This window comes from Molossus molossus, unplaced genomic scaffold (assembly GCF_014108415.1).
Source record: "Molossus molossus isolate mMolMol1 unplaced genomic scaffold, mMolMol1.p scaffold_m16_p_37, whole genome shotgun sequence".
Lineage (NCBI taxonomy): Eukaryota > Metazoa > Chordata > Mammalia > Chiroptera > Molossidae > Molossus > Molossus molossus.
Genome location: NW_023425374.1, coordinates 882528 through 905738, shown reverse-complemented (window position 1 = coordinate 905738; position 23211 = coordinate 882528). Strand labels below are relative to the sequence as shown.

The 23211-nt window shown below is 59.9% G+C and overlaps 1 protein-coding gene across 2 annotated transcripts; it reads left to right on the top strand.

Moving 5' to 3' along the window:
- Window positions 1-5347: 5347 nt before the first annotated feature.
- Window positions 5348-22368, top strand: CDHR1 (cadherin related family member 1). 2 transcript variants are annotated; one of them, XM_036281531.1, is made up of 18 exons: window positions 5348-5453; window positions 5879-5974; window positions 6805-6950; window positions 7707-7757; window positions 8751-8840; window positions 10006-10092; window positions 11104-11220; window positions 12026-12169; window positions 13023-13106; window positions 13749-13827; window positions 15148-15248; window positions 15534-15737; window positions 16496-16648; window positions 18286-18450; window positions 18919-18986; window positions 19598-19826; window positions 20396-20653; window positions 21235-22368. In XM_036281531.1, the coding sequence occupies exons 1-18, from the start codon at window positions 5399-5401 to the stop codon at window positions 21760-21762; spliced, it is 2655 nt and encodes an 884-aa protein (XP_036137424.1). In that variant the 5' UTR covers window positions 5348-5398; the 3' UTR covers window positions 21763-22368. The 2 variants fall into 2 exon arrangements, with proteins under 2 accessions (XP_036137424.1, XP_036137425.1); XM_036281532.1 differs by lacking the exon at window positions 13023-13106.
- Window positions 22369-23211: the final 843 nt, after the last annotated feature.

The window sequence follows — 23211 nt, the reverse complement described above, 5'->3', positions numbered from 1 at the left end:
CCCCGAGCTCAGGCGGAGGGTTGCTTATATAGGAGTTTAGCAGAGCAAGCTGCGTGTACAGAAGTGGATATCAGTAGTTAGCAGCTGCACAAGTTGTTTATTTTATATTTCTTAACATTACCAGTCCCCAGCCTTGAATGTCTCATTCTCCTGATTAATTAAGCTCACGGTGCCCCCATCTGGCATCTCCTGATTAGTTAAGCTCATGGTCACTACCCTTGTGGTCATGGCTGATGCACACCTCCCTCTTCAAGAATTTTCTGGTAAAAACAACTCAGGTTCAAGGAACCCAGGAGAATTTCTTCTTCTAGGGGGTGGAGAACTGCTGGGTTATAACAGGGCAGGTATGGGTCAGACTATGGGAGGTGAAGCTCAGAGACAAACAACATGGTGTTGAGGGCTGAGGAGCAGCCCTAGTCCCAGAGCTGTGAGCACTGAGGTAGGAGGGCCGGTGGGCAAAGGGCGTGAGAGGGGAAGCTGGTGCTGGGGCTGAGTTAAGGGAGAGTTCCGACAGAAGGGTGTGTGGGTGTGGGTGTGTGCATGTGTGTGCACGTGTGTGTGCACATGTGTGTGCACGTGTGTGTGCGTGTGTGTGTGTGTGTGTTTGGGGTGCAGCAAGGACCAGGCAGGAAAACATGAATATCTGAGGAAAAGTCAGCAATGGGACAGCAAAGCTGAGGACAAAAAGAGGGGGTTCCCTCTGGGGCCATGGGAGCACCTAGAATACCATCAGAAGTTTAGTTTACTCTGAGGATGACGAAGACAGATGTTTGCACGTAGGAGGGAACGCTGGGAGGGAGGGCCATCGGGAGGAGGGGGAGTTGCTGGCTGACGGGCAGCGGGACGTAGAGAAGGAAGGAGCCAGCGGATCTGGCACCGGGGGCTGTGTGGACGAGTCCACAGCGACTCTCCCTGCGCTGTCTGTACAGGGCTCCCAGCGGGAATGTCCTTGGCCAGGCGAACCCTCCACCTTCCAGCAATGCTGCCCTTCCAGACCTTTCTCTCACCCTCTCCCTCCTCATCCTCCAAACAGGTAAAGAAAAAATCCCACACAAAGTTCAGCACTTGTGCTCGGTCAACCAGGAGGAGCAACCCAAAGGTCGTGTGTGTGGCCAGGGAGCGGAGTCCCTCTCAGTGCTCAGGAAGCGCAGGGCCGGCCTGGCCTCTGCAGGGGTGCGGCAGGGATGCTCACACATCCAATGTACACAGAGACGGAGACACCAGGAGCTGCAGGAACGCTGTGCTCAGCCCCAGCCGCTGCCCTCGGGAGGTGGTGCCCTAAGGACTCCAGTCTCCGGCGGGCTGGGCAGGGGCTCTGAGGGGCTCTCCAGGGGCAGCAGCCCAGGCAGCAGCCCAGGCCAACCGCGAGAGGCACGCAGGGATTGAGGCCCTGTCCCTGCCTGCCCATCCTGTCCTTCCTCTGAGGAGTGGAGGGAAGCCCGAGACCGGCTCCCAGCCCCACAGAGCTGCCCACGCAGAGCTGGAGGCCAAGTGCCAGGGACAGTCCCCCCACCTGTGGGGGCACCTCCAGAACTGCCACGTGGGTAGGTTGAGTCTACAGGCACCTTATGCGTAAGGCTCTTTGAGGCCAGTCGGACCCGATGAGACTACAAGGAAACCCCGAACATCTGGGAGCGACTTTTAGTTAGAAAACTGGAATTCTTAGGTTGTCCTAATTGACTCCCTGAAGAGTCCAGGTACCTCCGCAGGTTACAGTGGTTCATTAGAGACCGTGGGCAGTCTCCATGGCAACTAAGGGGGCCCAGACCCACACCCCATGACCCTGTGGGCTGCGAGCTGCGCAGACAGCTGGGCTCACACGATGGCTGTCGTGTGCCCACAGTGTGACGTCGGGGGACCTCGCAGAGCCTCAGTTCCCATCTGCAAAGTGGGCCTGAGACCACCTATCACCAAGAGCTGTCAGCGAGAGGAAAGGGGAATGAGACAGTCCTGGCTCTGAGAAAGGGCCTCAGGTCCAGGCCTCCCCCTCACCCTACCCCCATTCAAGAGCAGGCCCCCTGGACCATCTCATCCCCGGTACCGCACAGCCGCTGTGGGCCCCCCACTGCGCGGACGCACCTGCGCGCGCATCTCTGGGGCCCTGCAAAGGCCAGTCCCGTGGGGTCGGTGTTCACCAGGGACCCTCCCAGGGCTCCCCGGACTGACTGCAGCCGTGTTTTCCTTGGAAACATAAGCTTTCTAGGCCTGGGTGTGTCCAGGGCGTCCGTCGGTCTCCGACAGGGGCTGGTCCTTGGCAGTGCGCCATGGTGACACGTGGGCAGCTGCGGAGGAGCCGGGGGCCTGCGGCCAACTGCTGCGCCCTGGACAAGGTCTTTGTGCCTTGACCTGTCCGTCGGCACCGCTCCTGGGCCTGGAGTGCGGACCAGAGGGTGGGGCGTCACACTGCAAGATATCGGAACTGAAAAGGTCCTTTTCCACCCCAGAATGCAAGCGTGGGTCCTAGTGCCAGCTAGGTGGGCCCCGGGCACAGGTGGCAGCCCCAGGCTCCTGCAGAGTCCCCCAGTTAGCGGGACAGGCAGGGCCCTAGGCAGAGAGGGCGGGGTCAGAGGAACCTGAGCAGCACCTGCAGCCTGGATACCGTAGGGGGAGGGGAGGCTGCATTTCCAAGTAGATGGAGACCCCAACTCCTGAGCCCGCTGCTGTGGGAAAGAGCTCCCAACTTCCAGCCAGGTGGGCACAGGCCGGCCTGGACCTGCAGAGGGCAGTCCTCCGGACATTGCCTGGTCTGGGACAGGTGGGCTCAGTCATGTCCAGAGAGGGCTCATCCAGGCCCACGGGGATTCCCTGGCCTGGACCAAATCCCACTTTGGACCAGGACTTCCCTGTCATAAGCAGTCATTTTGTTGCGACGTGGCAACTGGACAGAACGGCTCAGGATGTCAGGTACTGGGGTCAGTCTGCCAGGTCTCATCCCGGACTGCTGGGCAGAGCAGGGCACTAGAGACCTCCTGCCCTTCCCCTTCTAGGTCAAGGCCATGAGGAAGACGAGCCTGAAGAGACACCTGCTACTCACCACACAGCAGCAGAAGGAGCCTGCAGAGCTCCTTGCCCAAGCTCTCTGGGTGCAGGTGTGCGTGCCTGTGCTGGGCATGGATGTGCACGCGAGGAAGCGTGCACTGACTCACATGTCTGTTGGTGTGCGTGTGTGTGCAGACAGCTCTGCACATGGGACTGGAGCGTGTGTGTGTTTGTGGGCAGCTGTGGAAATGTGTGTGCAGTGCACTGTGGGCTGGCACACTCGGGTGGATCAAATGTGGGCAGAGTCACAGGAGGCTGGGCTGCCACGTTGGCAGGTGGCACAGGAACACACATGCCTGTCCAGCCGCTGGGCCAGCTGTTGCAAGTCTGGCTGAGGAAGAGCTGTCAGACCTGACCTTGGGATGACCTGAGCTGGTATTTCACCACCAGACCCAAGGAGAGAGGGCACATCACTGCAGGGTGACGAGCATGTGGGAGACCAGGGACGGGTGTGCCTGAGGCCGCCCCACGCCCCACAGCAGCTGAGCCCTCCCCCAGCTACGACAGACTAACCATCCAGGCCTCCGTACTGCACGGTCAGGATTGGGGTCTGTGGTGAGACTCTGTGAAGAGCCGCTGTTTTCCCAGGTCCTCAGGTGCTTCAAGGACAGGGGCCAGTTTAGGAGAACCAGCTCCCCCCAGTTTACCCCAGAACTTCCTGGTTTTAGCACTGAAAGTCCCACATCCCTGGAAACCCCTGTCCCAGGCAAACCGGGGAGGCTAGTCACACGAGCAGACGTGAACCTGTACAATGGAAGGAGACAATCTCTCTGGGAAAACATAACATAATCTACAAAGACAGAATTAGTGCTGTGGAAGGGATGTGTCAGTGAGGAGCTCAGAGCTGAAAGTTGATCAGTCATCTTCTGCCATGAGAAGGGTTTCCACCTTTTTGGGAATCAGCCAAAACTGGTTGTGAATCCAGGCTGTCCCCTCAGCGGCTGTGTGAGCGGAAGCAAGTGGCTCACCCTCTCTGTGCTTTAACTTCTCTCAGAGGCAGAGGCAGACATGCCAGGAGAGGCCGTGCTGGTTACACGCGATATGAGTGATAGTTACTCACACGTGCACACGTATATGTTGTGGAGCCCCCCCCCCCACTATCCCTCTCCAGTGCTGTCTGTCCACTAGTGAATGGAGGAGCGAGGAGTCAAAGACCCCAGAACCCCAGATGCAGAGACGGGCAGAGAGAACACCGAGGGCTGGCTCTCTCAGCTCCCAGATCACCGGGTGACCTTCAGAAGGCCCGAGTCTTCATCTCTGCATAGGACTGTGGCACACACACTTGCTTGGCTTTGTCCTGGCATTTAGTGACTCGAAGAAGCAGAAATGTTTTGTTCAATTCAAAGTGCATCTTTCCAGCCAAAGGGCCAAGGTCAAGCGGTTCAGCAGGAGCAGTTTTGATTGGGTATGAAAATCGCCCAACTCTGGGACCACCGATTCATCTGCTGCTGTCCTGAACCTCTGCCTCTTGGGAACGCCATGCTTGGGGGCATCACTGCCTCTCCGTGGTCACCAGCTGAGCTCTGTGGTCACCCTGGGGTGGAAGGGGAGTCCTTCGTGCTTCCTTCTGCCTCCCACCTTCGTGGAGCCCGGAAGGCGTCCCCGCTGCCCACACACAGGTGGCCCCCACTAGTGACAGGACAGTGCCGAGCCCTCTGGAGCTGGCCTGGCCTGGGCAGGTCTGGGCTGAGATCCCAGAGAGGAGTCGGGATAACTCCCCACCAGCTGCTCTTCTCCAAACCACGCCCTCCTCTTTGTCTTTGATCTCCGCCTTCCGGGACCCTATCCTGGAACCCTCGTCTGTCCTGCTGGGCTCCGCCCTTCCCAAGCCCCTGCCCCCTCTGCTCCCAGCTCTCACTTCTCCTCTGGGAGGGGTCCCTCTATTTTGAGGCTGTTTTCCAGTCTGGGGTGCTCAGGCTCAGGGAGAGCATCGAGCTCCCTGAAAATCACAGACGAAGTTCCTAAAAAAGGGAAAACTCTAGTGAAGCCCAGCCCCACAGAGACTTGGGGACTCCGAGAAGCCCCAATTTTTCAGTGCCCTGCTCAGGGCACCCTTGGGGAAGACACTTGGACTCCCCCTCACCCCAGTGTTTCTACCTGGTGCCTAGGAGCCCCTTGTCTCCTGCTGCAGACCCGAGCGTAGGGGGCGTGGCAGGAGAGGGGAGTGCCCCCCCAATCCTGGCCCGGGAAGCCGTCCCGCGGCTCCCTGCGCACTAATTGGTCTCAACAGGCCGGCAGCGCAGACCCAGCGCCTGTCGTCAGCTTAGCGCCCCGGACCTCTGCGCTCCTGCGGGCCGGGCATGCTCGGTGCCCCTGCGCGCGGCCCCGTCTGTGGCCCGGACGCCGCGGGCCTGCGGAGATGAGGTGCAGCCCGCCGGCCGCCCTGGCCTTGGGGCTGCTACGACTCTGCCTGGGTGAGTGGGCACCGGCCTCGGTGTGGGCGCAGCGGGCAGAGGCGTCGTCTGGGCCGACCCTGCAGGGGGGACTCGGCTGGGGATGGGAGCGGGGCTGGAAGGGCGCTGCCGGGGGCAGCTCTGGGGGCTGCAGGGGCAGCGGAGGGGCCCGCGCCTGTAGTGACCTTGGCCACTGCCCCTTCTGGCTCGGGCTCCCCACTTGCCGACTGATGGTTTTTGTGTGGCCGCTGTTTGAATTCTAAGCACCCAGGTGTCCCTCGTTTCTAAGAAGCTGGCGCCAGCAGGAGGTGGCGGCGAGGGGACCCTCGCGGAGTCTCCCAGTCCAGTCAGAGGGCGTGTTGGGCCAGATGGGGGCCAGACGCCGGCGCGCTGGGGCGAAGCTGTGCCGAGCGCCCGGGTGTCCATCTGTTGTCTTCTCTTCCCAGCCCAGGCCAACTTCGCCCCCCACTTCTTCGACAACGGGATCGGCAGCACCAATGGAAACATGGCCCTCTTCAGTCTCCCAGAGGACACTCCTGTTGGTGAGGGGCCCTGGCACCCACGAGGGGCCCTCATTCCCCTGGAGGTGGCGCCAACCATGAGTCAGTCCCCCGCCTGTGGAGACCAGGCTGTGTGTGCCTCTGGCGCCCTGCGTGCTCTGAAAGCCACAGGGCTGGGGGGGGGGGGCACCGGCAGCTGCCAGGGAGACCTAAACGGGTCCCAGGAGACTAGGAGACCTGGCTGGGGGCACAGAGACAGGGTTGGCTTTAGGCTGCAGGCAGAACGTGGCAGCATGACGCTTACTCCTGGGCTTAGCTGCCCAGCACAGACTGCTGCGACCTTGAGCAGCTGTACAGACTCCCGAAGTCCCAGATCTTTAGGCTTTAAAATGGCCCAAGAACACCGATCTGCCTGGGACACACAGAGAGAGGGGAAGAGAGAGATTTGCACTCCCTCCCCCTCCCCCTGTCTGGGTGGTGAAGCCTGAGCAAAGGGGCACCCTGCTCAAGCACCCCCAGGACCCACTCTGGGCCTGGGAGAGCTGTCTCCAGAGCGCCTCCTCCGGCCTTGATGGTGCACCCCTTTCCCCACCCGCCCCCAGGTAGCCCGGGCTCTGGGTTCCCAGAACAGGAGTCATTGCCAGGCTCAGTCCGAGAGCCAGGCCCGCAGACGCAGACGGAGGGACGGCAGTGTCCTGGCCTCCCACTGAGCTGTGAGGAACAAAGATGGAGAGAGGGAGGCAGGGCCCAGTCCAGGGCGCTGAAGTGCACATCCACTGTGTGAACTGTTGCATCCTTGCTTCTGAGTCGCTGCCCTTTTTAGGAGAAATTGGGTCCCAGATTCTAGGTTTCCCCTTTGTGTCTCCTTCCAGGCTCCCATGTATACACCCTGAATGGGACAGACCCAGAGGGAGACCCCGTCTCCTACCACATCAGCTTTGACCCCAGCGCCAGACATGTCTTTTCCATTGACCCCGATTTTGGAAACATCACCCTGGTTGAAGGGCTGGACAGAGAGGTAGGGAGAGTGTGAGGGTGCAGCCTGTTGCATGAGACAAACGCCTGTGGGCTGACAGGTGCCCTGAGATCGTCCTTACAAAGGTCCTGTGAGCCCCAGAAAGCTCGGAAGGCAGATCAGGGCTGGTGCGTATGGTTAGAGAGTGGGTCCGAGTTGGGTACGACAGCCCCTCTCCCCCTCGAACCCGCAGGTGGCAGGGCCCCACGCCCAGATGGTCGGCCAGGCTGCCCATGTAACGACCTCGGCCGTGGCTGCTCCCAGCTCTCCTCTGACGAGGACCCCGCAGCCACAGGCCAGGGCAGAGGAGGGAAAGGGTGGGCCTCAGGGGTCAGGGTGGAAGTGGGACTGTGCAGGCCCTACCTGGGGGCCTGGGGACCCCTGCACCCTTCCTCACTGGGGTCCCACTGTGTCCTGGGGAGTGACAGACCCTGCAGACCTGTGGGATGTGGGATGTGGAGAGGCCTGGGAGAGACAAGGCAGAGAAAAGGAAAAGGAATAGAACCTTCCTGGGACGTCCGGCACAGTAGCATCTCCCCTCCCTCCAGCCAGGGAGCATGTGCTGTTGTCCCCCGCAGTCCCCCTGGGTCCATGAGAACCCCGGTGTGCAAAGCCCCGGAAGACAGCTCGGCCAGAGGCAGCTTTGGGGCCCCCTGCCCTACCAGGCCTCCGCTGGTGGGCTCAGGAGCAGGGAGAGCTCCCCCCGCCTTGGGGTCTCCAGGGCATGTCACCCCTAGACACTCGGTCCTGTGCCTGCAGAGGGAAGACACGATCGAGGCTGTCGTCAGCATTTCTGACGGCCTGAGTCTGGTGAGTGCCCGGCAGCGTGCGGCTGGCTCTCTGGGCGGCTTCTTCGTCCAACTTCCTGGGCCGTGGGGAAGGGGACTCGCTGGCAAACCCAAGCTGAGGCCCAGGAGGCCCGCCCGCCCCGCGTGCCCACAGGAGGGCGGCAGCGAGTGAGGCCGCGAGGGGAGGAGGGAAGGGCAGGGTGAGCGCCCAGGCTGTGCACATCTGCCCACATCTGCTCACATCTGCCCACATCTGCTCTCCTCAAGCCGGTTCTGTCTCCATCTCAGGCTCCCAAGCTGAATTCCTGGGCACCCCGACCCCCGCCTCTCTCTCCTTCCCCCCACAGCCGGCACTTTCCCCAGAGAGCTGCCCTGGTCCTCACAGGGGCGTCTACCTGAGCTCCTGGACCCCGTCCACCTCAGGGTTGGCCGGAGCACCGCTGTGGAACAGGCCCGGCCACAGCCTGCTCAGACACACTGACAGCCGCCCCACACCCTCAGGACGAAACCCAGGCTTCAGTCTGGTGCTCAGGGCTCCCCACTGGGCACTCCCTGCCCGCCTTTTCTCCCCCATTCACCTCACCAACATCTGACCACGGTGCTGTCCTTGACCTCTGCTGTCACCCCACAAAGTGCTGCACTGCAGAGCGCAATCCCGCTCCTCTGCAAAGCCTCCCTGCTGTCACCACGGGCTGGTACACGTGTCCTGTGGAGCCCCGGAGGCAGCCTCCCGCTCCCCTGCCCAGGGCTGCTTCTGCCAGGCCGTGGGCGCAGGGCCCTCCTGGAGCCTGAGTCCTGCGGGGCAGGCAGGGCCGGGCAGGCCCACCCACCACGCGAATGATATCTCCTGGCACCAAGTAGTCGCTTAATAACGAGAGACTAGAAAGAAGGGAGGGAGGAAGGAGGGAGGGAAGGAGGAGGGAGAAAAGGTACAGACAAACACCTGGGGTTGAGGAGCCACTGCCCCCTCTTGCCCGGATCTCAGGCCCGATTCCCATCCCCTTTGCCCTCTCAGGTGGCAGAAAAAGTCGTGATCCTGGTGACTGACGCCAACGATGAGGCTCCCACGTTCATCCAGGAGCCTTACATTGTCCACGTCCCTGAGGTGGGCTGGGCAGCCCTGGGCTCATGCATTTCTGCCCAAGGCCATGGCCTGACCCCCGGGCAGCCCGGTGACCCCGCCCCCTGGGTAGCCCGGTGACCCCGCCCCCTGGGCAGCCCGGTGACCCCGCCCCTGTGGCTGCCCTGTGACCCCGCCCCCTGGGCAGCCCGGTGACCCCGAACCCTGGGCTGCCCGGTGACCCCGTCCCCGGGCAGCCCGGTGACCCCCCACCCCGGGCAGCCCGGTGACCTGGGAGGGAGCCCTCATCGCTCACCGCCTCGGGTCCTCTCCCACGTGCCTTTCCTCACACGTTCATTTCTTCTCCAAAGGAATGTTCATTGACCAGTTTACAGGTCATAGTGTATGTTTACTGTGGAAATGTTAAGTATGTAGAAAACAAAGTTTCCAGATCACTTAAAACTCCTCCGAGTTGAGCCAGCATTGTTAAATGTTAAATGTTGGTGTATTTATTCCGGTCCTATAAGCATTTCTTCCATTCATTTTTAAATTTACACAATTATCATTCTAATAGCTTCCATTCAGCGAACATTCCACCATTTACGGGACTGTTCCCTTATGTTTAGATATTTAAGACACTTTAAATGTTGTCATGAGAAACTTCAAGTTCTGAACACAGCAGTTCTTTCTCTCTGACTGGAGTTACTGCCTTACGATGCAGCCCCAGATCTGAGATGACAGGGCGGAAGGGTGAACCCCTGTGAGGTGTGGCCCCGGCGGGGGAGGGCTGGCCCCGGCCAGAACTGGGGTTTCGGACATTCGAGTGTTTGTTTCGGTAGGAGAAAGACATTTATTCTGGTTCCAAGTTGTCCGTACTTGGTTCCTGGCGATGCTGACTATGTCTGTGTCTGCTAACCCTCGTCTCAGTTCCTCTGAATAGCTGGTCTTTCTGGAGTCTTCCTTTCTCCTGGCTCTAGGGGCCGCACTGGGGGGGGGGGGTGCAGATCTGCTTTCTCCTCCTTGTCTCCTCCTGCCCTGCACCCTCTGACCATCTCCCCCGGCACTGCCCCTCCTGCTCCCTGGCTAATCACCCTTTGCACCTCTTCTTAGCCCGGGACTCCCCTGACCCCACTCTCCATGGCCCTCCACACCCCCTGCCCCCTGAGCATTCTGCATGGCCCAGGACTGACCCCGGGCTCTGACCCCTCAGGACACACCTGCTGGGAGCAGTGTCTTCAAGGTTCTGGCTGTGGACAAGGACATGGGTTCCGGAGGGAGCGTCGCCTACTTCCTACAGGTAAGACCGCGCGCAAGGTGGAGCCAGAGGCCACGCTCGCAGGTACACCTCGCTGACCCCTCCTCCATCACCTGTAAGTCAGTGTCTGTGCTGTTCCCCCGAACTGTCAGCGATGCCGCATCCGATCCAAAGGAAGGCTCAGGAAGCTATGGGGCAGGACAGACCGGTGAGGACAGGAGGGGCCTGGGTGGACGCTGTCTTTCCAGGACTGGCCCACCCTGGCCCCTCTCCCCAGATCTCAGGGACCCTCAGTCCTCCACCCAAACCCGCCCAGAAGGTAGGAAGAAGGGCAGCAGGTGGCTCCTCCTACCCGCCCCTGTCTATCCGCCCATCTCGTCAGAGGCCACGCCCCTCCCGTGCCTCCTGCCTCTTCCTGGCCCAGGAACCAGCCCCTCACACGAGGCTGTTTCTGCAGCTTTGTTTCCTCTTCTCTCACGTTCACTCACTCGCTGTCAGTTTTCAAGGCAGTGCGGCGTGATGGTTAGCACACAGGTTACGGAGAAATCTCCCCACTCCCCACCCACGGGCCTTGGAAGGTAATCGGACCGTCCCAGCTCAGTTCCCTGGAGTGTAAAACGGGAACGGTCCCAGTACACCTTCCCTGGGTTGCTGTCAGGATTAAATCCATATGAAGCTCCAATAACAGCTCGTTTAGATTAGGGACCATCTCCTGCCCCCCCACCCAACGCCCACCCTCTCTGCACCTGCTGGGGCCTGCAGGCCAGAGCTCAGCCCACCGCTGGGCCCAGCTGTTCTAGATGAGCAGAGAGGCGAGCTCAGGCCCCCTGGAGGGGAACGGCTGGTTTGGGCGGAGGGGTGGGAGGGGAACCCAGAGCCCTAATAAGGGGGACCCCGGAGGCCAGAAAGGCTGATGCCCTGAAATGGGAGCTTCAGCGCCAAGGCCAGACTTTCCTTGACCAGGGACAGGAAGCCCCCCTTTCAGGAAGCAGAGGGCGGTCTGGGGCTGGCCGGGGTGCAGCCTGAGGCCGAGTCTGCCCCTCGCTCTCACAGGATGCGCAGGCCTCCCCATTTTCCGTGGACCGCCACAGTGGTGTTCTGCGCCTCCGGGCTGGGACCACGCTGGACTATGAGACAGCCCGGGCCCACTCTGTCACCGTGGTCGCCAAGGTAATAGGGAAGAATTGGGGGCATCTGTCTTTCCTCAGCCTTTGTCAGGAGCAGCTGCCCTTGGAGTCAGGGTCTCCAGTGGAGGGGACCGTTGAGAGAGCAGATGACCTGGGCGGGGTGGGTGGCTGGGGGTAGCTGCAATGTCTGTTGGGTGGACCCTGCCCAGACACGGACACAGTCTCTAGGGCAGCTGGTGTCATGGTCCCTCCTAGGGGTGACAGGCCAGCTCCCCCTCTAGGGCTGGAGACCCGTGTCCCATCCCGTCCCCCACAGCCGACCTCTGTGCAGCTCCCAGGCTGGCTCACCCCACCTCCTCCTCTCTGGGGACCAGTTCCCCTCTGGGAGCCTCCGCCTCCTCCCCAGCCCATCCCGGAGGCTTAGCTGAGTTCCCCTTGCTTCTGAAGCGAGTGGTGTGGCCTGCAGCCCAGCAGGGTGTCGCCTTCCTCAGGGAGGCCCTCGCTCAGCACACGTTGGCTTCAGACTGGAGCCAGCCCCACCTGCAGCGGCTCCGGGCTGGGCTGGGTGCAGGCCCCCGTCTGAGCCCCACCCCGGACGCAGGTCCTCAGGAGGTGCAGGAGTTCAGTTCCTGGCTGAGAGGGGAAGACTTGGACCCCCCCCCGGGAGAGAACTAACCCTGTTTCCAGAAGAACAATTTTTAGTGTCAGACACTGGAGACTGCGCAGCCCTTCCCTCGTGTCCCCAGAACTCCTACCAGGGGGTCACCTCAGGCGGCACAGGGCACACCCCAAGGGGGCAGCTGCTGCACAGTCTGCCCAGCCGCTCTCTACCCCCAATTCCTCCCCAGGACGGCGGAGGGAGGCTGCAAGGGGCCAGGGTGGTGTTCTCGGCCACCACCACGGTCACGGTCAACGTGGAGGACGTGCAGGACACGGCCCCTGTCTTCGTGGGCACACCCTTCTACGGCTATGTGTATGAGGACACCGTTCCGGTGGGTGACACACCCCTCCACCTAGGGTACCCCACTGCCCCCTGCCCCTCCTTCCAGCTGCTGGCGATGGTCGAGCTCAGCCCAGTTCCCCTCCTTACAGAGGCAGGCTCGGGACTCGGGGGCTCAGGTCACTGTCCTTTGCCTCTGGAAGCATAAGGGGGAGGAAGCAGGTGCTCATGGGCGGAGCACCCACTGGGTTCAAACTCAACTTAGAACCACTGCAAAGGCCGGCGCTGCAGGCTGAGAAGGAGGCTGGGAGGCAGCTGACAGCCTGGTGGTGTGGGGTCTGTCCTGTACCTGCACAGGAGGGAGGTGCCTCCGTGCCTCCCCAGCCCCAAGCCTGTAGCCGGGCGCCCCTCAGTTTGCTGCCGAGCCACCATGACCCTGCTGGGCATCACACGGGCTCAGCTCCAAGGCCGACCCCAGCTGCCTCCCCTTCAGTGCAGGCTCTGAGCCGTGTCAGGGTTGCTACACTTGTCCTTTGGCCCCTCAGGGAAGCTCCCACTCCTCAGCCTGGCAGCCAAAGACCAGCCGGCCCTCCACCCGTGAACCTGCACCGTCGTCTACCCACCTCAGCCATGTCACCACCGCACCTAGCCCTCTGCCCGAAACATGCCCATGGGCCTGGCCCGTCTCAGTCTAGCCCTCTGCTCCCACACTATGCCTACCCCTCCATGAGCAGCCCCCTTGGTGTGCACCCAGAGGACGCCCCAGCCAGACCACGAGCTCCCTGCAATGAGAGACACCACCAGAGCCGACTGCACAGGCCCAGGGCTCGGGAACTCTCTCGAGGGGACCGCAGGCTCCATGTCCACATCCCCAGGCTCTGATTACTCTTGACTTTGTAAAACAGTGCCGAGCACCTACTGAGGCCCAGTCCCTGCTGCTCAGACACCACCATTCCGGGAGCTGGCGGCTGAGGGTGGAGAGAAGCCGAGTGAGGGGAAGGGAAGCTTCTGGTGGGGCTGCCAGCCGAGGCGGGGGGACGGGGCGGGGGACGGGGCAGGGGGACGAGACGGGGCGGGGGGACGGCCACTGTCCTGCGGAGGAGCTGAGGGTGGAGAGTTGCTGGGGCAGGAGGCACGTACCTCCCCCGAAGCAGCTGGGAGTGTGGACCGGCCACGGAGAAGGGCCTGGTAGGGAGCTTAGGGGGCAGCAGGCCGAGGACTTGTCTCTGTGCACCGCTGCCCTCACCCTTCGAACCATCCCCGGACTGTCCATCGCGCCCCTGTGCTGGCCCCTCTCCCACCAGTCCAGGCCTCTCCCTCTGCGTGTCTCTGAAGACAAAGATGGATGAGGCAGGGGGTGAAGCTGGAGGGGGAAGACCGCAGAGCTGAGGGCCGAGAGGCTTGTGGGAAAGGTCAGAGGTGTGGGCAGCCTGTGTGGATGAGGAAGCAGGGACCCTCCTGCCCGGGAGGCCAGTCGGTCTGTGAGCTCCCCGAGAGGAGGGCTGGCTTCACACAGAGGCCTCGCTCTCTTCCTGGCTGGGAGCTCCCCTCCCCTCCCCGTGGGCAGTGTCTGGGAGGGAAGAGCCCTGCATCGCCCCTGAGCCCCCAGCAGCTGTCCCTGTTCCCCCAAGGGCTCTGAGGTCCTGACAGTGGTCGCCATGGACGGAGACAGGGGCAACCCCCACCGCCTTCTCTACAGTCTCGTGAATGGTGAGTCTGGGCCCCTGTGGGGAGGGGCCATCACGGGGCAGCAGCTCTAACTCCCTGGGCAATCAGAGCAAGGTGCCCTGTTTGGGGAGAGAGCTGGCTTCTCCGGGGGGCAGAGTCCCCAAGGCCGTGCCCTCCGGCTCCTGCTTGTCATCAGGCCCAGGGAAAGAGCACCAGGCGGAGGAACTGAGAGCAAAGCGGGGGGCAGACTCCTGTTCCTTCCACCCGGGCATATGCTCACTGGCAAGGGGGGCAACACTTCTCATTGTCTTTACATTGCTATGTTTTTCTGATTCTTTCCAAACGCTCGGCCTAGAACATATACTGATGGATGGAATGTAACGATGACATGGCGTTTTCCTAGTACTAGCCCTATATATGGATGAGAAAACTGAGGCCCAGAGAACCTAAGGAGGCATCCCAAGTCCCACTGGGTTTGAACCTAAGTCTGCTGGCTCCGAGTCTGTGTTTTTTCCACAACTTGGCAGCAACTGGGCAGGAAGGGCCACCCCGGGGTAGGTTCTGCGGCCCTCAGCAGGGACATCACACCTGATCCATGGGTCTACACACTCTCTCTCAGACACGTTGCCTCACCAACCCGGTCCCTAGGATGTGCCTGGGGTGCCCCCTCCATCAGCTCTCGCATGGCACGTGCCCATCAGCACACAGCTGCCCTTCCCCCGCACAGACCCTGCACTGACTTCCTCCATCATCACTTCCAACCTTCAGAACCTGCTCACATCCCTCCTTCCTCCCTCTTTCTGTGCCCCTCCCTCTCTCTCCTCCTCCAGTCTTCTCTCCTTTACTCTCTCCTGTTTCTCCACTCCCCTTTCTCTCCTTCTCTCTCTTCTTTTTAATCTCCCTTCCTCTGTCTCTTCCTTTCTGTCTCTTTCTATGAAGCAGGCATGTACACACACTCACACACATGCACACTCACACATATATGTGCACACATGCACACACACACGTGTGTGCACATGCACAAGTGCGCACAGATGCACGCACACACGCGCGCACACAGCATACATGCATGCACACACTTGTATGCACACACATGTGCGCACATGCGCACACACACACCACATGAGAGAAACAGAGTACTTGGATGTGGGAGCCAAGTAGAAGTGACTCCACGTCCCTGCTCTTCACTTACTGTGCAACCTTGGACAGAGTTACGTTGCCCCCAGAGACTCAGTTTCCTCATTGGTAAGACAGAGTGATAGGATGATGTCCTCTAGAGGAGCTGTCAATGAGATAAGCAGGAGGAGCAGGTGGTGCTGCCCTGTGCGCTACTCAGACTGCAGGCTGTGTCTCCTCCTACAGGGAGTGATGGAGCCTTTGAAATTAATGCGACTTCTGGGGCCATCGTGGTCACACGGAGCCCTGCCCAGCTCCAAAGAGAGGCGTATGAGCTGCATGTACAGGTAACTTGCCTGAGCTTCTTCCTGGCTGGAGGCTGGAGGTCACCATCAGCTCCCTGAGACATGGGCCTCTCCATCACAGCTGCTGGAAAACAGTAGTTAATCTCTTGTCCTCTAATCTCTACGGGGTTTCTCATCCCCTTTGCCACATTCTGTCAGTTAGAAACAAGTCACTAGGCCAAACTACACTCAAGGAAGGGGTCACTCAGTAACGGGCAACAGCAGGTGGGGTCACTGCAGCCACCACGGAGTCAGCCTGTCCAACCGGAGCCACTGTCCCCATCCCAGGTGACTGAGGTCAGCTCTGCAGGGAGCCCAGCTGCCCAGGCCACGGTCCCTGTCACCATCCGGATTGTGGACCTCAACAACCATCCACCTACGTTCTATGGAGAGAGCGGACCCCAGAACAGATTTGAGCTCTCCGTGTATGAGCACCCACCCCAGGGGGAGACCCTGCGGGGCCTCAAGATCATCGTCAATGACTCAGACCAGGTACGCGGCTCTGTCCTCCACCTTGTCTTCCCGAGCCTGCGGGGCCGAGGTCCCCAAGTTGACTCTGCATCAACCTTCAACGGCCATGTTGCAGGGCCTGGCAGGTCACAAAATGACCAAAACAAGAGCGTGTAGCCACAGGGGAAGGGAGAGGAGCTAGTCAAAGACGCTTGGCCTGGAGACCTTCACAGTCAATTAAAAAGTAAAAGTCAACCCTGGCCAGTTTGGCTCAGTGGTTAGAGCATCAGCCTGCAGTCCAGAGAGACCTGGGTTCAATTCCCGCTAAGGGCACGTACCTCAGTTGCAGTTTGTCCCCGGCCCTGGTTGGTCGTGCAGGTGGCAACCACTCAATGTGTCCCTTTCACATCGAAATTCCTCTCTCTCTCTCTCTCTCTCTCTCCCTCCCACTCTATCTGAACAAAAAATGGAAAATTGTCCTTGGATGACAATAAAAAACAAACAAACAACAACAACAAAAAAAACAATAAAAGTCAGCCAAACAAAAGCACCTCTGCGTCTGACTGGCCAGACAGGCATCTGAATGTGTCCTGTGCCTCCTGTGCCCAGCCCAGGGCTGGCGTCTGGGCTGTGTTCCCACAGGCCCTCATGGTCTATAACTCTCTCTCATTGTTGCTCACCTCACCGTCGGAAGGAAGGTGACCTTCAAGGTCACGGGTGAAGGCTGCTGGCTCGGAGTCTGTTGGGAGGTTCTCCCCTTATTCATTTCCCTTGTCTCCTGTCCCCAAACGACTGCCCAGGGGGCCAATGCCAGATTCAACCTGCAGCTGGTGGGACTCGGGGGCGTCTTCCGAGTGGTCCCACAGACGGTCCTGAACGAAGCCCAGGTCACAATCATTGTGGAGAATTCAGATGCCATCGACTTTGAAAAGTTCCAAGTGTTAACCTTCAAGGTAAGTGATGCTCCCCGCTGCCCTGAGTGGCGCTGGGGTCCCAGGGGTTCACACCAGCACCTGGATTCGTTCTTCAGGGGTCCCTAGTCACCCCCGGCCCCTCCCAGCCCTACCCTCTTTCTTTCAGTTCAGGGCCCCTGCTGCTGATTTGGGGAGAAATAGAGGAGGAGGAGAGGGGTACAGGAGGCTCCCCTACCCGCACAGCCTCTCAGCACCCCTGACCTCGCTCTCCAGGACTGGGGGAGGGGCTGAGGGCGGCTACAGTGCAATGTGCCCTGTTAAAGTGGAGAGAAGACGCTTTGTCAAGATACACCTCATCTCATAGACATTTGACATCTGCTATCTATTCTGATAAAAACTTCAGCAGAGCATAAAAAAAATACTCCTTTGTATTTGTAATTATTTAAAATTATAAACATATAAACAATACCTATTATACATAAACATATAAATAATATATATTAATGAAAAGGAAAAATACATACTTTGTTTTTGTTATTTAAATTGTTATAATTACTTATAATTATATATGCATATACACATAGCCAGCACCATTCTTAAAAGTAAAAGTCTAAAAGTATTTTGCCCTGGCTGGTTTTGCTCAGTGGTTAGAGCATTGGCTTGTGGTCCAGAGAGACCTGGGTTCGGTTCCTGCTAAGGGCATGTACCTCGGATGCAGTTTGTCCCCGGCCCTGGTTGGGTCGTGCGGGTGGCAGCTACTCGATGTGTCCCTTTCACATCGATGTTTCTCTCTCTCTTCCTCTCTCTCCCTCCCACTCTATCTGAACAAAAAATGGGGAAATGTCCTCAGGTGAGGATAAAAAAATAAATAAAAGCATTCTATGAAGCCAGAAGCAAAACACGGATGCCTGCTATGACTGCTATTATTTAACACATCCTGGAAATAAGAGGTATACGTGTTGGAAAGGAAAAGAGAAATCTATCATTTTTTAGATGATGTGAATGTTCACTTAGAAAAACCTGAAGGGAATCAGAAAATAGTTAGAAACACAGCAAAGTTTCTCGCATGATTGGTTACAAAGTTGATACACAAAATTAAATAGATTTCCGACACACACAAAAATAGCAATGAAAATAACAGAATGAAAGATTTTCTTTTACAGTAACAACAGAAAAAATTCCTAGGAATTACAATAACAAGAAATAGGCAACATCAAAATGACCAAAAAATGCGAAATTTAACAAAGGGATACAAAGACGGAAACCCTGTTACAAATGCCAATTCGCATTAACAAAGAATCCAGTGCCGCCTCTTGCGTCCTAACCAGAGTTTCCTTCAGAGGTGATGAGGGGACCGGGCACAGCTTCGCTGTTTTTTATCTGGAGAACTAACCCTATAAGAATAGTTGGAAAATCCAGGGAAAAAGAACGCGGCAGGGCTTGCTCTAACAAACATTAAGTTGTGTCGCAGGCACGATGCATTTTAGGGCTGGAACTCAAAAGGAACGTGCCCTTCAGGGGACAGAAGAAATGGGCAGAAACAGCGGGGCTGGGAGGACGCGGGCAGGCGGTGCCCCGCAGGCAGAGCCGGGACCAGCGGCGGGAGGAGGTGCGGAGGAGGCAGGGGTCCCGCCAAGGCCGAGACCTGAGCCGGGTCCCTGCTCTCCCTTCCCCAGCTCTTGGCCACTGAAGTGAACACCCCGGAGAAGTTCAGCGCCACCGCGGACGTAGTGATCCGGCTCCTGGACACCAACGACAACGCCCCCAAGTTCATCTCTCTCTACTACGCCGCCAGGATCCCCGAGGACGCCCCAGGGGGCTCCAGTGTGGTGGCCGTCACCGTGCGTTGTGGACTGGCCCCAGGACTGAGGGTCGGGTGGGAGCCCACCAAAGGAGACCTTAGGGAGTCAGACAGACCTGGGCTCCCGTCTGGACTCATTAGCTTGTCCCTGGACAAGTTCCTGCCCTCAGGGTGCCTCCATGTTTCTTCTTTACAATGGGCACAACACCTCCCAGGACAGTCAGGGGGACGTGAGTGTTGAACCCAAGCTCAGGCACAGGGCTCACCTCCTTTCCCTTCTCATCCCCCAAGAAGGAGTGGAGTTCGTGCCTGGCTGATCTGGTCCTCTGGAACCTCTAACCCGGGAGACCTCCTGGGCGGAAACTAGGGCACCGGGGCAGGCCCCCAGATGAGTGTCTCCCAGAGTTGGGAAAACCCCAAATCCCTCGTTTTGCCATAAAAAACAACCCTCATGAGCTGCCATTGTGCCCAAAGGGGCAGCTGCTATTAGGAGCTTTCTCTCTTCCAGGCCATGGATCCGGACACAGGTCCCTGGGGTGAAGTCAAATACTCCATCTACGGGTCCGGGGCAGACCTGTAAGTAGACCCAGTTTCAGACACGGCCTTGGGCAAGGAACCTGGGGGCTGAGGGTGGATGGGTCTGTCCCAAAGTCAGGAGGCACCTGGAAAGGATGAGACCTGGGTCATGAGGTGCGCGTGGGCATGGCGTGGGGGGAGCAGCTGGTCAGGAGGGGAGCGTGGGCGTGGTGTGGGGGGAGCAGCTGGTGATGAGGGGAGCGTGGGCGTGGGGGGAGCAGCTGGTCATGAGGGGAGCGTGGGCGTGGCGTGGAGGGGAGCCGGAGATCCCGAGGCAGAGGTCCTGGGACACTCAGTGAGGTGCTGGGATCTGCGAGAGGAAGGGTCATCACGACCTCGGGAGCCAGGCAAGCAGTGCTGGGCTCGGGAGGGCAGACCGTGGGTGGAGAGGGAAGGTCTGTGACTCAGGTGGTTGAGTTTAATGTTGACGGGTGGACCTGCCTCCTCAGTCAGACTGCGAGGATGGGGAAGGGCACTGGGAGACCTTGGAGGAGGTGCGTGATGCGTTACTGCCACTTCCTGGAGGCGGCTCATTGCAGCAGACACACGTGTGTCCACGTGTGCACACATGTGCATGGCCTTGTGCACACCCTGTGCTCTGTGTTTGGCAGCTTTCTGATTCATTCATCCTCCGGCGTCATCTGCTCCCAGCCCGGGGCCAGCCTGGATGCTGAGGCCAGGCCCCGGCACCACTTCTATGTGAAAGCAGAGGACGGGGAGGGCAGGTCCAGCCTGGCCGAGGTGTTCGTCACGGTGCTGGATGTCAACGACCACTGCCCCCAGTTTGCGCAGAGCATCCAGGAGAGGACAATGGTGCTGGGGACCCCAGTGAAAATCGAGGTGGGCTTTGCACCTCAGCCAGACACGCCCCCCTAAGAGCCTGTCCTCGCTGCGTAAGAATTGACGTGAAAGTGACGAGTATTGGGTTCTCACTCTGGGCGAGGGCTTTCAGGTACCGGGTGTGTCCCCATCCTCACCTCAGCCCAGAGAGAACCTCTGCGAAGAGGGATCATTGCCACTTTACAAAAGACCGAGTCTGGGCTGTGTTGCTTTACATCAGTTCACGTCGCTGGTCTGCCCGCTTCCCAAGCAAGGCCTCCCCTCGGCACTGACTGCCCTGCCTTCCGCGCGGGAGAGCGTGGGCTCCGCACCCGCAGACCTGACGTTCAGCTCCCTCCTTCCGCCCGTCTGTCCTCAGACAAGCCACTTAGTATCCAAGCTTTTGTTTTCAACCAGCCGCCGCCTAGACCGTGCTAAGGGGGTGGCAGGGCCAAGTCCTCGCCCAGCTCCCGCCCACTCAGTGCGTCAGGGCCGCGACCCTCCCACCCAGCCAGCTCCGGTGACACGGTGAAGCAGGCGCACGAGCCTGGTCCAAGCCGCCCAGCCAGCCTGCTTCTCCCTGTGCACAGGCCACAGACCGGGACGCGGAGGAGCCCAACAACCGCGTGGACTATTCCATCACCCGCTCCGAGCCGGCCAGCGTGTTCGACATCGACGCGCACACGGGGGAGATCCGGCTCAAGCGCTCCATCCGCTCCCTGGACGCGCTGCGCAACATCACGCGCGGCCGGGACTGCACGTGGTCGCTGGAGGTGCAGGCCACGGACCGCGGCTCCCCGGCCTTCAGCACCACGGCCTTGCTCAGGATCGACGTCACGGACGCCGAGGTGGGTGTGAGCCCGGGGGCAGCGGCTCAGGCCCCCCAGGGCACTCGACGCGGAGGGTGCTCCCGTGGCATCGGGCGCACGGGCTTTGCGTCGGGCTGAAACCCTAGTGTCCGCACTCACTCGTGGTGTGGACTCGGCCGGTCCTCCACGTCCCTCTGCACGATGCGGTGATGGTGCCTCCGTGTCGTGCGAGTTAACGGCACAGGTGAAGTCGTCACGTGTAGTTCTCAGATCATTGCCAGGAATGTCGCCGTTGTAGGGGTTCCTGCCACGTGTGCGCAGAGGTGGCCCCGGAGTCAGCGGTAACGCACCCTGCTCTCCCGAGCGCAGTCCAGCTGGTGAGGAGGTCTCGGTCCAAACACGGGTGCTCGCGTCACGGTCTCTCTGTGCGCATTTGTTTCTAGGGAGTTTCATGCATTGTGTTTCTCCTCCGGTGTGTTTTTCTGGGGGGAAGCCCACAGTGCTCATCAGGGAGACCCGATGGCAGAGGTTAAAGGCCACCGTTTGAGGGAGCTCAGGAACCCAGCAGTGCCCTCCAGGGGCCGGGCCGGGGCAGCTGCCTGAGGGGCGCTCTGTTCCAGGCGCTGTCCCAGAGCCCCGTGGACGCCTTCCTGAGGCAGACCAAAGACGACCCCACGACGGCTGTGGGCGTGCTGGCCGTCACCATGGCCGGCGTCGTGGCCGTCACCGTCCTGGTCTCCACCGCCACCTTCTGGCGCAGCAAGTCCAACAAGGTCCGGCCGGTTCGCCGAGTGCTCCGCCGGCGGCCCAGCCCTGCGGCCCGCGCCGCCCACGCCGAGCGGCTCAAGTTCACCAGGACCAGAGCCGCTGCCGAGTTCGTGCTCAGAGAGGATGCTCCCAACGGGAACCGCAGCGCCAGCCCAGGAAGCCCCCCGCCCCTCAGGACCCCGGTGCCCCCCCCTCCACCCAGAATGGCGCCCGGCACAGGCACAGCCCCCCGGACTGTGCCTACCGTCTCCGGCTCACTCACCTCCGCAGAGCCTGACGGGTCACCCACACCCAGAGCCTTGGGAAGCCCCGTCCAGTCAGCCCTGGTCTCTGAGCTGAGGCAGAAGTTTGAGAAGAAGAGCCGAGCCCATCAGGCCTAAGTTTAGAGCGTGGCCCGTGGCCCTCTCTTCCCCTCACCTCCCCCTCTCTGCTCCTTAGGGCCACCCCTGTTTTGTGCAGTGGTGTAACCCCCTATTCAGGGCTCTGGACAGCATCTTGGACAAGGGTTTTTCCTGGTCCTGGGTACGAGTGGAATATACTTCCCGTTGCCCAGACCCCTGGGGCAGCCACAATACTCTCCACTTGGCAGAAGCTGGGGGTCGACCAGGAGCCAGCCTGCCTGTCTTGTCCTCACCAGCCCCAGACCTCAGAGTCCCTCAGGTGCTCCTGGGGGCTCAGCATCACTAGTTGAGTAGGGCCCTGGCCACACGAAACAGCACCTTCTAGAACCTGGATCTGAGGCCTCCCGCTCAAAGCAGGAGCAGACAAAGGCGTCCAGGGCTAGCTGAGGCGGGAGGTCAGCAAACTGCAGGCCGATGGGGAGCAAATGGGCAGGACAGGGCACAGATCCCTGAGAACATGCTGACCCTGGGAAGATGGGCAGTGCTGTCCAGGCAGAGACTGTGGGCCCTCTGTGCCATGGGGACCAGGCACACAGAGGTGGGTTTTTTTTTTTTTAAGTTTTCACCTGAGGATATTTTTCCATTTACCTTCAGATAGAGTGGGAGAGAGAGCGAGAGCGAGAGAGATATACACTGGTTGCCTCCTGCACGACCCCGACCAGGGCCATCCGTGGACTGAACTGCAACCAGAATCAAACCCTAAACTCTTTGGTTCATGGGCCGATGCTCCAACCGCTGAGCCAAATGGGCCAGGGCTGCACGTGTGGTTTCTTGATCCCTGAGCCTGTGTCTGGAGGTGTCGTCTGGCTGTGCAGGCTCCTTGTTGGGGCCTCTGCGGACGCTGACCCCGAGGGTGGAGGAGGCCCTAAGAGGCCGGGAGCCCAGACTGAGGGAGCAGGTCCTTCCCGTCCATGTCTCAGGAGAGGGCTGGGTGGATCAGGTTCCCCCCACAGGGAATGCAGCAGCCTTCCAGTCTGCATGCAGTCAACCTCGATTGTAAATAAAATCGGGTAAATAAAATCTTAACTCACTGCCAAGCTGACCTCCTGTGGACGCTCGTGTTGCCCAGCAGAGATGGTCACTGAGACGCAGCCCAGCTCACGGCCTCCTGCCTCTGGCGGATGGATCCATTCTTCGACCCCAGATCTGACTCTGGGTGGCTGAAAACTCTTTTCCAAATTCATGCAGACACCTCTAGCGGCAGTACACTTACAGGGCGTGTGGCCTGTCATGAGCTTGGACCGGGCTTTCTTCCTGAGCAGGACAACCCTGACGTGGGCATGAAGACCCTGAGCTGGGAACTCAGGCCAGCATCTGGGCCCCTGGAGGGGACACGCCCGAGAACTTGAACCAAGGCAGAGCATTTGAAAACGGGGCACGTGGGCACCTGTTGCAGTGGGAAGTGTGGGAAGTGCCCAGTGACCAGCG

Coding starts and splice junctions, on each gene's coding strand:
- CDHR1 (XM_036281531.1), top strand. CDS start 5,399: ATGAGGTGCAGCCCGCCGGCCGCCCTGGCCTTGGGGCTGCTACGACTC. Junction 6,951..7,706: donor TTGAAGGGCTGGACAGAGAG/GTAGGGAGAGTG, acceptor CTGTGCCTGCAG/AGGGAAGACACGATCGAGGC. Junction 20,654..21,234: donor TCGACGTCACGGACGCCGAG/GTGGGTGTGAGC, acceptor GCTCTGTTCCAG/GCGCTGTCCCAGAGCCCCGT.